The sequence below is a fragment of the Marmota flaviventris genome, chromosome 13 (assembly GCF_047511675.1).
Source record: "Marmota flaviventris isolate mMarFla1 chromosome 13, mMarFla1.hap1, whole genome shotgun sequence".
Taxonomy (NCBI): Eukaryota; Metazoa; Chordata; class Mammalia; order Rodentia; family Sciuridae; genus Marmota; species Marmota flaviventris.
In genome coordinates this window covers 87178727-87192405 of record NC_092510.1, presented here as the reverse complement: position 1 = coordinate 87192405, position 13679 = coordinate 87178727, and the positions used below count along the sequence as shown (strand labels likewise).

General features: G+C 42.3%; 2 protein-coding genes across 5 annotated transcripts in view; one reads left to right on the top strand and one right to left on the bottom strand.

The window, feature by feature from the left end:
- The window catches only part of Astn2 (astrotactin 2), an 839030-nt gene that overhangs the window by 630296 nt on the left and 195055 nt on the right, over window positions 1–13679 (top strand). The gene's annotated exons all lie outside the window — the stretch shown is intronic.
- Window positions 658–13455, bottom strand: Trim32 (tripartite motif containing 32). Of its 2 annotated transcripts, none has more exons than XM_027945331.2 (2): window positions 13403–13455; window positions 658–3768 (listed from the first exon to the last, which is right to left on the bottom strand). In XM_027945331.2, the coding sequence occupies exon 2, from the start codon at window positions 3740–3742 to the stop codon at window positions 1727–1729; it is 2016 nt and encodes a 671-aa protein (XP_027801132.1). In that variant the 5' UTR covers window positions 3743–3768; window positions 13403–13455; the 3' UTR covers window positions 658–1726. The 2 variants fall into 2 exon arrangements, with proteins under 2 accessions (XP_027801132.1, XP_027801141.1); XM_027945340.2 differs by having other exon boundaries at window positions 658–3765; window positions 13403–13450.

The following is a 13679-nucleotide window of genomic DNA, read 5'->3' as shown; positions in this document are numbered from 1 at the left end:
AAGTACAGGCAGCTGGAGTATTGCTGGTCTTGTTTACCTCAGGCCAGCCCACAATGTTATATGCATCTTTCTGCTACAAACCATGTGGCAAAAGCCTCACCAGTGTTACTGCCTCAGCAAGTCCCCCACTGATGGCAAAGACAGAGCTCCTGCTGCTGGGTGCTACCACAGATAAAACGGCTCTAATAACTAATAGTTGCTTGTGATGCACTTTTAATTGAATCAATTTCCTCTTAATTACACAATCTTTGAAAACTGGATGCAATTTCATCATGGGGCTTTTTCCAGGTGAAAAGTGAAAGACAAACTAGTTCAACACTTTACCTCTTTCCCTGTCTTTTGTGGAATCTCATCACAAATTCTCTCACCTTTGGTCATCTTAAAGGCATAAGACTTTCTCTGTTTTTGAACTGAAATTAAAGAAACAAGGTGGAGGCTCAGTTTTGAATAGGGTGTTTATGACTGACACCTTGGCAGTGGGTTCCCATGTACATGGGAGTGAGATTTGGATTCTCTTTACATAATGATGCTTTTGGCTGAATTTTGACCTGGGTAGATTCCTGTGATCTCAAAGAACTGTCAAATCAGCATAGCACAAATTATCCCTTTCCTTGTACCCAAATCCCATAATTAATTAAAAGACATGAACAACAGTGATGAAGAAAGTTATCAATTATTTAATGCCTGAAAGAAGAATGGAAATAAATTCTGAAGCCAAACAATATACACTCACTGGAGAAAAATACAGAGTAACTATCCAACAGTTCTGATGTTTGTTTTAGTAATGAAAATGGATGTGTCCACCTCCCTGCTTTATTGGCCCTGGCCTGTGTTGTACAGTTTCTCATACGACTCAGCACAGTTCAGTGGAAAGAGGAAAAAAAAAAAAAAAAAAAAAAAGAAAGCCCCAAAGGCTATTAAGTTTGCAGACTACATTAGCATTTCTCTTTGCTTATTCCTGTCTTCCTATGCTGTGGTGTAATTCCAATCCTTTAAAAGGCAAGCAATTTTCAGGCTGAAGTCTTCAACACCAACCAACTAGAGTCAGTCCATTCTCTGGCACATCTGCAATGGAGACCAACCTAAGATGACACAAATTCCTCAGCCAAGAGGTACTGCTTCCCCTAAGAGACTGTGTTCTCTCTCCCTTGGTGGCACTTAATGAATGTGCTTTCGCACTGGTGAAGGTGATCAAACCTGGAACATCATGCTACAGGGATGCGATGTCTGAAATGTCACTGAAATGTGGAGCAGATCCAATTGGAGCATGCACCCAGAATGCAACCAGAGTTGAAGAGAAAGTATCATAGATGAAGCACATTATAATAGGAAGGAAACAATGAACCACGGAAGGACATCAAAACCCAAAGAAATCAACAAGGATTTAAGCAGGGGGGCAAATTTCAAACACAGGGGCAAAAGCCTAAAGTGGCTCTGTACTGAAGCCTTAGAAGTGCCTAATTTCTAATCAAACATCAGCTAACACCATCATGTGTTCTATTTGGGGAAATGCATCTGTTAAAGCTCTAAATTTAGGTAGGGGGTAGGGATATGGTGTGGAGAGGGGAATAACAAACACTAAAAAACAGAACTTCTAAAATGCTAGAACAACCCAGCTGGAATCAGTATGTAGGCCAAGTCTACTCTATAATACTGCCAACAACCAAGGAAGGACTAAGGGAAGGAAAATTGGCTGGGAGCAGAAGAAACTGGTATTTCTCATCCTCTATGGGGTGGAATATCTTCTTAGATGGTAGCTGTAGATCTTGATGCAATGATCCCAACAGTCCAAGACCAATAGCTGTCCCTTAGGAGTGAGGGCAATGCCCACTGGACAGGTGAGCCCTTCTCGAATAAGGACACTATAGCCCCCACCCTTAGGAAAATGGAGAATTTCCTTGCGACTACTATCAGCCACGATGAGGTCACCACGGGCATCCACACACATGCCAGCAATGCAGCGGAAATCCTCATTCTCCGAGAAGAAATGGCTAATCTGGCGACCCAGCTGCCCATCAGGACCCACTGAACCGATGGAGAAACCACCCTCTAAGTGGTGCTCATTCTGCCTATTTTCCAGATTGAGGCCCAAGCCCTGGGTGAAGTAGACGGTGCCTTCAGCATCACAGGTGACAAACTTGGGTCGCACAGCACTGCAGAGACAGCTGTATTTGACCACTCCTGCTCCTCGGTCAACAGTAAAACACCAGAGTTTTCCACCTTCCACGTCAGTTACCACGAACTGGCCAGATGGCAAGGCTGTGATGCCCCATGGTTTACTCAGCTGGCTCCTGTGACAGGCCACGCAGTGGCCATCCAAGGTATATACCTTGAGGGAGTTGTCATAGCTGTCAGTCACACCAATGAGACCATGGCAGTTCATGGCCACAGAGAGAGGAGTAAGATTGGGCAAATCAGCCCCAAGGAAGCTTAGCACGAAGCTATCAATGCCACTGGGGCTGCGGCGTATCTCTTTCAAAAAACCTTTGCGAGTAAAGACTTGTATACGGTAGTTGCCACGGTCAGCAACCAGCACCTCACCTTGACTGGTCACGTAGAGACTGACTGGAAGATTGAACATGCCTGGAGTGCTGCCTTTGGCTCCCATCTTCTTGAGAAAGAGGCACTGCTGGATACTGGCGGCCGCCTCAGAACTCCGCTGTTTAGCAGGCGAGGCTCTGGGGCTGGCAACCACTTCCTCGGGGCTCATGTCCATCTCTCTAAATGTAACAGAGGGAGAGGCAGCAGAGGCTGCAGCCTCCATGGCCCAGGAATCTTCCATGTTAACTGTCCGGGGCTTCTTAACAGCTTGCCCAATTTGGAGGGGGCCAACATGACCTACCTTAAGGAGCTCCACATCTTGCAGGGTGAGCTCCCGGGGCAAGCTGGCAGTGAGCTCTGGCTCCTCCTCATCAGCTGTCTCCTCCAGTAGGGCTACGTCAGCCTGCTTGATCTTGGCCAGAAAATAGTCACAGCGAGACACAGCCTGCACCTCTGCAATGTTAAGCAGGTAACTCTGCTCCTCTACCACTTGACTATTACACTTCTCAACTTCAGCCAAAGAGCCTGTGAAGAACTTCCGAGAGCGAGCCAACTCCTCCTGGACCCTGCGTTCCTCATGCCCATATTCCTGGAGGACTGCTTTATACCTTGCCTGAAGGTCCTTGGAGACACCTTCCAAAGCTACCTTCCGCCGCTGCAGCTCCCCCATAAGCTCCCGCAGACGTGTCAACTTTTCTCCAAAGTTCCGCCGCCGTTCCTCAGCTGCCTCTTTGACAGGGAGTGTACAGTGGCTGGGAGGCTGGTGGTCTGCCTCCCGGCAGGGCTCACACAACACCAAACTGCAGCTCCTACAGAACTGCCGGGGCAGCCGCCGCCCACAGGACCGGCACATGAGCAGCCCCACAGCCTCGCTGAGCCCAGCTGTGTCAATGATCTTTAGCACTGTCAGGTTGTCTGTGAGCTGAGTCAGGCTGGTTATGCGGGTAATCTTGCTGCAAAAGGGACAGCGAACCCCATTGATGCTACTAGCTAGTAGCTTTTCCAAGCACTGGCGGCAGATGGTATGGCCACAGTGCAAGAGCTTGGGCCGTAGCTGCTCTTCTGTGAAGGACTCCATACAGATGGGGCATTCTAGCACTTCACGGAGGGCATCCAGGTTCAGGTGAGAAGCTGCTGCTGAAGCCATTGCTCTTCTTTGAAGGATCCTACTAGCACAGCCCAGAACTGAACAGCTTAGCATTCATGCCACAGAGAGCCGGACTCCTGCTACACAGAAAAAGAAACCATTATTCATTTTCCATTGCTTATATAAACTAATCCAGTTAAGAAACATTGAGAACAGCGACAGTCAGTCAGTCATTCACTTATTTAACAAATATTTTATTGAGGTCTATCATGTGTCAGGTGTTGACTACACATAGGGAAACAAAGCAGCCAAAGCTTCACACAGTAGGCAGGAATCCAACTAACTCCCCAAGCAGTTTCATTAACACTCGCCTGCAAAATATGTCACAATGCTGTTTCCCTTGCAGTTATTGTAAGGGTTAAATAACATAATGAACAAGATGCCCTTGGCACAGAAACTGGCATGTAGTACACTAGTAATAAATGCTAGTGATTAACTTTATAAAAAGTGAAGTTTACAACTTATAATTTATACTAGGAGAAAAGCACAGAAAAATATGTTCAGAAAAAGGAATATATGACAGGAGGGTCCATGAAATAGTCTATGTGCATGGAGTGATAGATTTACCTAAAGGAATTGGGGAAGGCTGCCCAGCAGTACCATTCCTAAGAAATGTCATGAAAGCAATGAGTCACTGAGAGACCAAGATATTTTAGGCAAAGAACACTGGCTTGAGCAAAAAACTGTGGAAGTCTTACTGTGTCATAGAGTGTATTGTGTCATGTTTGGGGACCTAGGAATCATCCAGGGAAATAGAACACTCTCATCATTAGTTTTAGGTGATCTTCAAAACATCAGACCAGAAAATACATGTCTTCCATTCATCTCTTCTCCAACTACTCACCTACATACCCATCTTAGACTAGGTATCATGTACTATACTCAACACTGGGGTTTTCAGGGTATGTATAACTAAGTTTGACAGTGGTTAAGATGGATTAATTCTAAAATGAAGGGAAACAGAATTTTCTGAGTGGAAATGGAACTTGATATGGGCACAGAAGAATGCAGAGAAATGTGAAGATGGAAAGGGGTACCAGGCAAAGGGCACAACAGCCTTTATTAAAGTTATAAAGTGGGGGAGGATACAAGAAGTTTTGTGTATTGGAAAGAAAACAGAACACTAGTCTCTCCATGCTTTATTTTCCTTACCTGTAAAACAGAAATAATACTGCAAGGTTAAGGTAAGGAATAAAAAATAATATATGTAGGACATTGAACAGTAAGGTGTGGCTTTGCATCAGAAAAATCTTAAAGTTTTCTTTTTTCTCAACCTTAGGTTAAAATTATGGGAGCATATGGGAGAAACAGAGTAAAGAGTTTGGAAAATAATTATAAAAGGTCTTTAGAATCCATATGTGCTTTTTGAAATTTCTTTTGAAGGGCAGGTTGAAGCAACAAAAGCTGGAATGAAGTGAGAAATAAAAAATCAGAGAAACTAGTTTGGAAACTATAGCTAAATAGCCTGGGTGAGGTATTAGGGAGTCTGAACTAAGGAGCAGGTAGAAATGGAGAGAATATATATCTGAGCACTATTCAGAAGTGTAATCAGTAAAATCTGAAAATCAGTGGGTTATGGTAGAAGAGGCAGGGCAGGGGGTCTGGGAGGAGAGCAATGAGCTAAGATGGCTAAATAGTCAAGCCCAGATGATTTTTAAAAATAGTAGCTCCTTATCAAGACAGATAATTTCTAGTTTGGAATACCCACTGCTTTACTCAGTACATATTATGAACACTCCCATCTTCCTTGATACTATATATGCTCATGAAGCAGACTTCAAGAAATCTCAGTGCTCTGCAGCCTTATATCACTGCCAGCTTATACCCAAAATTAGAATGAATATATCTAGCAAGGTAAGGCATGTGGATAAATACAGCCTTTCTTAAATGCAAATCCTACAGCTGCACCTGTGCAGTCTTGTGACATGCAGATGGTCAATTGTCAAGGGAGGAGGAGGAGGAGGAGGAGGGGGAGGAGGCGGAGGCGGCGGCAGTAGCCGCCGCCAAGTTAGTTTAATTTTAAGGATAGTGAAGCCAGCTCATAAAAATCTTTGCCCACCTCATCAACATTCTCCAGGCACATAGAAGGGAAGTCAATGTAGACCAAGAGATTACAACAAATTTCCATCATATTTAACTTAGCTTTGAAATGCAATCTGACAGAGCAGGAGATATGCAATTTATCTAAGGTCAGTGCTACTTTCTTGATATTCCTAGTACTATAAGAGATTTCATCTAGTTCCTACTATGTGTTAGATACCATGTCAGGAGTTTCATATGCTTAATCTCATTTAATCCTCATAATCACAGTATTTTTATTATCCTATTTTACAGAGAAGAAAGCTAAAGTTCAGAAAAACTAGCTCAAGATCATACAGCTTAAACATGATGGGACCTTACAGAGTAGATATCTTTACTTTTGTGTTTAACACAGCATTACTTCCAAGCTTTTTTCGTTTTTTTTTAATATTTTTTTTTAGTTGTAGATGGACAAAATATCTTTATTTATTTACTTATTTTTATGTGGTGCTGAGGATCAAACCCAGTGCCTCACACATGCGAGATAAGCGCTCTACCACTGAGCCACAACCCCAGCCCCTTTGTTTGTTTTTTTAATAATCATGTAACATTTACTAACAACTGTCCTCTAGACTGAGCTGGGAAATGTTGCCTTATAACACATAATTTTCTTCTTAATAAAGAAGGAACAATAATATAGGTATGAGATTCAGCTGCTATAGAGTAAGTTAGATTGATTAGCTGAGTGTCCCACTCCCATTCATCAGCCTTACAACCTATTATGACACAAATCCATAGCTCAACAAAATGACAAATTACTGCATCATGAGCCCAAGGGGCCACATGTGGATATCTGAATTTGTGGAGGTCGAATTCTTAAATGCTATGGGTCTGGGGACAATAATCTACAAATACAGATAGAAACCTCAAGTCAGGATCCACACAAACTATCTCAATGCTAAACTGATAGCTTCCTTCTCTCTTCTGTCATCTGGGACAACAGACTGGGGGCAACATTTGGTTTGGATCCAGACCATGTTACCTTACAATGTGCAGGGACATCTGTTCTTCCCAGAGCTGGCACTGCAGATCAGCTAATTTAAAAAGTCTGCCAGCTTGTAAAAGTACCAGCAAATTCTTCCTCTAGCTTTCTGGAATATCATACCACCTCCTTCAATTAAAAAGCTTTCTGCTTCCCTATCTAAGCCATCACCTTTAAAAACGGAATTTACTATGCCCACATCCATACCCCAAATTATCTAAACTATCTACTATCTCTAGGGATGTCAGAAATCCCTGCCCTGCAGCTGCCATGCTTTTCCAGGGAAACACAAGTTACCATCACTGGAGCATCAGGTATGGAGAGCCTCAGATCTGGAAAAAGCCTGGACAGCTGTTCCTACTTCAATGACCTGGGAATACAACATTCAGAAAGTTCTCAGCCTGAAATGTAACTTAGAAACAGGCAGATATAGTCTCATTCCTCCAGATGGACACATCTGGTCATTACTATTAAAATTGAGAAGGACTATATGGAAGCTCAATTTGACATCAGTTTCCCTGAAAAGACTATAAAAGGAATTATCATCTCAAGTCTTTATGCTGCCCATTTTCTGCCAGCTAAAACATGTGACCAACCAGAATGAAACCCTACCATGTTCTTTATGATCTTGTCTGCCTTCATAATCCATTGAACACATTTCCTAGCAGGCACTTTGTACAACCTTACAAAGTCTTAACGTGTCGCTTGATCTAACCCCAACTTATCCCCACCCCTTACCCTCTTGATGTAATTATTTATGTTGCACATCTCACACTTTTACTAGCATATCTCTTTGGCTCCTGAGAAGACTTCCCTTAAGCTATGTCTGCTCTTAAGACTTAGGAAAATTCTGTACTTATATCCCAGCCTAGTCTAATATCATGTGGCACCACTAGGTTTTCCCCAGTCCATGAAGTAAATAGAAAAAGCAAAAAGTAAACAGAACAAAACAAAAAAAGAAACAAAACAAACCACAAACCCCGGAGGTCAGACAGAACTGGATAACAGCACTGTCATTTACAAGTTGTGGGACAGTGGCAAGTTATTTATCCTCTTGACTTGTTTTCGTAGTTCATAAAAAGATTCCTGTGATGACTAGGAATACTGCATATGAAGTACTTAACCTGATACTGCATATGAAGTACTTAACCTGATATGCAATAAAAGAATGCTATTTACCATATATTTAATAACAATCAAAACAGCATTAACAATAACCAGTACTAGTATTAACAAAGAATTTTGAAAGGTTGAAGAATCTTTCATGGAATGTAAAGACACAAAGATTAATAAAAGGACTGGTCAGCTTTGGAGGGATTTGATTGAGAATGCTGGATATCCAGGCTAGGAACTAATGAGTAAATGAATTCACATCTTCTTGTGACCAAAAAACAAACTGCTTCCATTCCTCCTAGCATAGACCAAACATGAAACACTAGAATTAGTAGTAATCTCAAAGAGTAACATAAATGAGGAAACTGAGATGAGGAGAAGGAAATTAATAACTCGTACATCTTAGGGCAGAACTAGCACTAAAAGGAAGGAGCTAAAAATAAGCATTATTACAGATTAAGGAAGTGGGCTAAAAAATCAGGCATTCTGGCTTTGAATCCCAGCTCTAATACTTATTGTGGAGACTAGGGTAAGTTATTTAACTTCTCTATTTTTTTTTTTTAAGTTTTTTTATCCATGAAAAGGGGCTTTAGAATAGTACCTCCTTCACAAGGTTATCATAAAAATTAAATGAGATTTATGTATGGAAAGCACTTAGTACAGTACTAAGCCAGCTGTGCAAAAAATAGCTTTTATTGTTATTAGTAGCAGTGACAACAGAAGCAGCAGCAACTGCCTGCCACTACCACCCAGCCTACAAGAAGAAATGAATAGGCCTTTTTCAATAGGCAGACTGTACCTAAGGCATCACACACATGATTTAAATAATAAAATTCTGAGCCTTCTTGGAGATTGTTTTTCTTGATTATACAATCAAAAGTCAGATGACCCAAGGTATCAAGTGTTCATCCAATGCTTGAGTTGTCTATCATGTGGTAGTTGTCTAGAGGTCTCCGTATCCTATATACATTATCAGCCTCTTGTAGGCTTAGACCATGCAAAACTGGAGATCCCTAGGCAATTCATTCAACACATTTTTCTGAGCACCTAAACTGAGTGCAGACCTATGCAAGCTTAGAAATACTCTTTTTTTTTTTTTTAGAAAAAAAGAAACAGAGTTTTCACCCCAAAACTAGACAATGTCTAAATACTATATTTCCTTTCACAAGACATAAAGTCTATTCTATGTTGTACTATTAACACACTCCTTTTTTTGTAGCTTATGACATTTCCTTTTATGTCAGCTTTCTAAATTATATTTATTCCTCATACACTTTAACACAATGCTATTCAATTCCATAATTATCTCCATGCCACAATGGTCACATACTAGCAAGACTACAGTTACCACCTGATATTCACCTAATTATCTGTGTGGAAGAAAATTCCGATTAAATTTAGATTACTCAGGGCATTCAGGGAACCTGGAAACAACTAAAATAAACTGAAAAGTAGGGGCTTTATGGTGAGACACAGGAATGTCCCCAAAGTTGCACCAGTGTGGAACACATAAGTAACATCCCAGGATATTTCTAAAATATGTTTGTGAAAAAAGAAGCTTTCGCTAAACAAGTCAAGGATAGGTTAAATCAACAATAGGGTTTGCTGGAAAAAAAGACAGTCTGACCTTTGTTTCTGACTTTCTCAAAAACTGTCAGAGTTAAAAAGTATCCCTTGCTTGGGGTAATAGGTCAGGGACTCTGGGTTCAATCCTCAGGAGCAAGGAAAAAAAAAAAAAAAAAAGGTCTCTTGCATCTTCTACAAATATTTTGGTAATCCCTATGCTGCCAATCTGACTCAAAGAATACAAACAAGGGAAAAGTCAACAACCTTTTCTGAGGAAGGTCCAATTCAACTGAACCCATCCAACTCTTTCTTTTAGTTCCTTTCTTTTCATATGATACATGCTCATTTAATCATGAGGTCACCCCCACTCACCTTGATTAAAGGATTAAGAAGCAGACACTGGGAAAAGTACAACTGGTGATAGGAATTTGGATGATACTGACAAAGACCACATTAGGGTCATTCAAACCTGGGAAAACAACATTCCAGCTTTAACTCTGTTTTATAATTGCAATCTTTCGTGAAACAATTATTTATTGAATTTCAGGTAACTTTCCTATATAACTCTTATTTTCAAAACTATGTAAAGACTGTAATTTATTCCTCTTTATAAGTAAGGAAAACAGTGTTCCAAGATCTCAAAGCCAATTAAGTAGGAGATCAGGGACCCAAATACTCATGTGTAAACTCCCAGCCATAAAACCACATTGACTCAAATGATGTGTTACACTTCCCCAGCTGACTAGACTACCATTACCTCCAGGCAGAATCTGGCTGAAAGGTTGGCAAATGCATTTAGGAATGACTTAAATCTAATTGTTCGACCACAGAAAAAACAGAGGCAGGATCACATCAGTATATGGAAAATGGTTCACTTCAAGAGACTTGTACTCAGCAACTAAGGAGGCTGAGGCAGGAGAATCAAAAGTTCAAGGCCAGTTTGGCAATTTAGTGAGAACTTGTCTCAAACAATAAAAAGGGCTGGGAATGTGGCATAGTACACTCCTGGGTTTAATCCCCAGTACCAGAACAACAACAACAAACAGCTTATAAATGTTTGCTTCTAACTATTCTCCAGACATAGGCACAGGGCTCTTTTAATAAAACTAGTATAATCTAATTTAGGAGATGGATCTGGGCTTGCATCTCTGCTTAGCCACTTGTGTGTAGCCTAGTAAGTCATTTAAACCTATTAGTTTTCTAATTTACCAAAATAAGGAATAACAGATTATCAGCAAGATTGCTGGCCAGATTTACTGAGATAATGCACACACTAAGCACTTTATTTGTATTTTTAATAGATTGAGGCTGACAAGACAAGTGCTTGACCAAGGTCACACAGAAAATAAGAAGCAAAGCAGTTGTATTTCTAGCTTCTGATTCCAAGGCTTACTCAATTTTACATATTTTCGCTGGGGGTGGGCGTGGGTATTCCAGCAAAGTCCTGGCTCTCGGATCCAGTCCAGCTTTGTTCTAAACTGGCTTTGGCAATGCTGTAGCTAGTCTTGGAGCTGATAGAGCCAATGCTACTACTATTCTCTCCCAGATGAAAGAAGCCGAAAAGAGATCATTGAGAACAGTAGTCACCCTCCTTTTCACCTGAGGCCCTGCAATGAGGTGTTTTTTCAAGCCAAGGGCCTCCAAACCTTATTGTGTAGTCCCTTGCAAGTCTTTTTCTTTGCTATCCTCAAGCACCTCCCTTTATCTATTCAAGGTCCAGGTCTAACAGCAAACCAAGAACAAAGTAGAGGGTTCCTCCCTACTTAATCTGGAGAGATTTACCCACCTTTAGAGTTTAACCTAATATTCAGTGATACTAACTGAGCAATCCTCCTTTTCAATAAAGGAGAATGGACTTAGAAAATAAGACTAAGGAAAGAGGGAATATACGAAGTTACAGGAATGGCTTAACTCTGCTATTCCTACCTATGGACACTGGACAAGTCACTTCTTAAACCTTAGTTTCCTCATATGTAAAACTGTGTACAGCAGAGATTACTTAGAAGAGTTGTTATGAAAACTAAGCAAGAAAGTACATATAAGAACTAAAAATTAATAAATTTGGAGTACCATGTATCAGACACTGGGCACCCTAATTTACTTCACTAAATCCTCACAAAAATCTTATGGCATAAATCCTGTCATTAACCCCATTTTACTGAAAACCTCTGAGTGCCTTTACTCTTTAAGTCATTCAAAACCACAAAGTCAGGAAGAAATAGGGCCAACATTTGAACCCAGAATATTTGACTTCAGAACAAGGTTCCTCAATTTTAGGACTATATTTTGGACCAAATAATGCTTACTTTGTGGGGGCCATTTAACAGTATCTCTTGTGTCTACCACTAGAGGCCAATAGTATCCCCATCCCACGGTGACAACTAAAAAACGTTTCCATACATTGCCTCTGAGTAACCAAATCACCCTGGTAAAAAAAAATCACTGCTTTAATAATGCAGCAATAAAAATAAATTTAAAAAAACACTGCTTTATAACATGGTATAGGGCTAAATGCTCTTCAATACATGATTTTTCCTTTGTTTCTCTTCCAGCCCAAAAAACCTCATTCACAGAGCCACTGCCTCTTTAAACTAGAATAGACCTTTTGGGATTAACAGATTGAGATAATAGTCCACTCAATTCCCTAGAGATCTCATACATCTACTATAATTGCTTGGGGGTACAGAGAAAGGGAAGGATAGTTTCCCTGCTTCACCCCTCACCCTTGACTACTCTTCTTCCCCAAAGTCTTAACACTTTCAGCAATGGAGTAGTCAGATGGAGTCTCAGTGTCTCAGGATAAGAGGTCTCAATAGAGGAAGATTCTGTCCACACCCGCCTTCAGGGAATATCACATTCAGGTTCTCTGAAGACTTATGACTTTATTTCTGAACCCATGACTATGCAAAACTTCATACATATACACTTATATATAGTTTCACAGGTTACTTTTAGGTCCTTGGTTATCCAGAACTCCACTTCCCATGAGAGACTTCAGAATTCCTTTAGTAGTCTAAGATACCAACCCACAAATTTCCCCAGAGGCCTTTAATTCTATAGCCCAGTTACAACATCCCCACCCCAGCATTCAATCCTCTCCAAATCCTGTTCCCAACTCACAATATAGAATTTCAACCTTTTGCACTGTACATTGCAACCTTGCAAACCTCATGAATTATTCACTCATGTGCCCTAAATCCCTCTGACATATTCTTTAATACCTGTTTCCAAATCTCTGTAGCCTTCAACCTTTCTTCTCAGCTCAACACCCCAATCCTGCACCTCAAATTTCCTCCCTCCTTCAATCTGAGCGCTCAACTCCATCAGGCACAGTGCAGCCTGCAAACCATACTCCTCCTTCTTTCATTGACCCTGCCTCACGTGCTGCTTTCAAACCTTAGCCAGGTCTTTTGCTACACCATAGATCCTGCTTCTTACAGATTCCCCCAGGAACTCACCTCGATCTCTCCCAGACCCTAATCCGGAAATTCCTTTCTCTTTAGCAAGGATCTCCCTAGACCTGCTTCCTCTGATCTTAGACCTTGCCCCCTACCCCGCAAACGCCTAGCGCTCCCACATTCCCTCGAATCTCATCAAGGCTCCCCAGTTCCTTCACGTTTCTAAAATTCTGCACCCAGATCCTCTGGGGGCCTCAGACTCCCTCCCATCACCCAGATGCTGCACCCGTCTGTCTTCGGGGCCCCCACATTACCTCATACCTCCCGAGACCAAGACGCTGCGACTGCGAATCTTCGCAGAACCACTCGCTCCCCTCCCCCAGCTGCATCTCCTGCGATTCTCGCCCCAATCCCTCCCGAGCCTGCTCCTCAAAGCCCCACCCCCACCCTGTCCTGCCTCTCGGATCCATTCCCCAGACCCTGCCACTGGGGCGTGGGTCCCCGCCCAGCCGCTCAAACACCGCCCGCGACTCCGGCTGCGGTCCCTGGTCCCCTGCCCTCCTTCCCGCCCCCTACCTGACCGCCCGCGGCTCCAATGCGTCCACCACCGCCAGCCCACCCGCCCGCCGCCCACTGCGCACGCGCCGCCGCACGCCCCCTTATCGGGCTCCAATTCGCAGAGCCGCCTGTCCGTCATGGCGCTCCTCCCCGCCCCGAGGCATGCTGGGGCTTGTAGGCCAGAGGGCAGATCGCTCTGGGCCCAGTGGCGCAGTGGGGCTAACATCGTTTTATTCAGCTTCCTTCCTGTCCCCTTTGGACCGATGAAGAAACTGAGGCCCACGCGCGACAGGAG

Coding starts and splice junctions, on each gene's coding strand:
- Trim32 (XM_027945331.2), bottom strand. CDS start 3,742: ATGCTAAGCTGTTCAGTTCTGGGCTGTGCTAGTAGGATCCTTCAAAGA.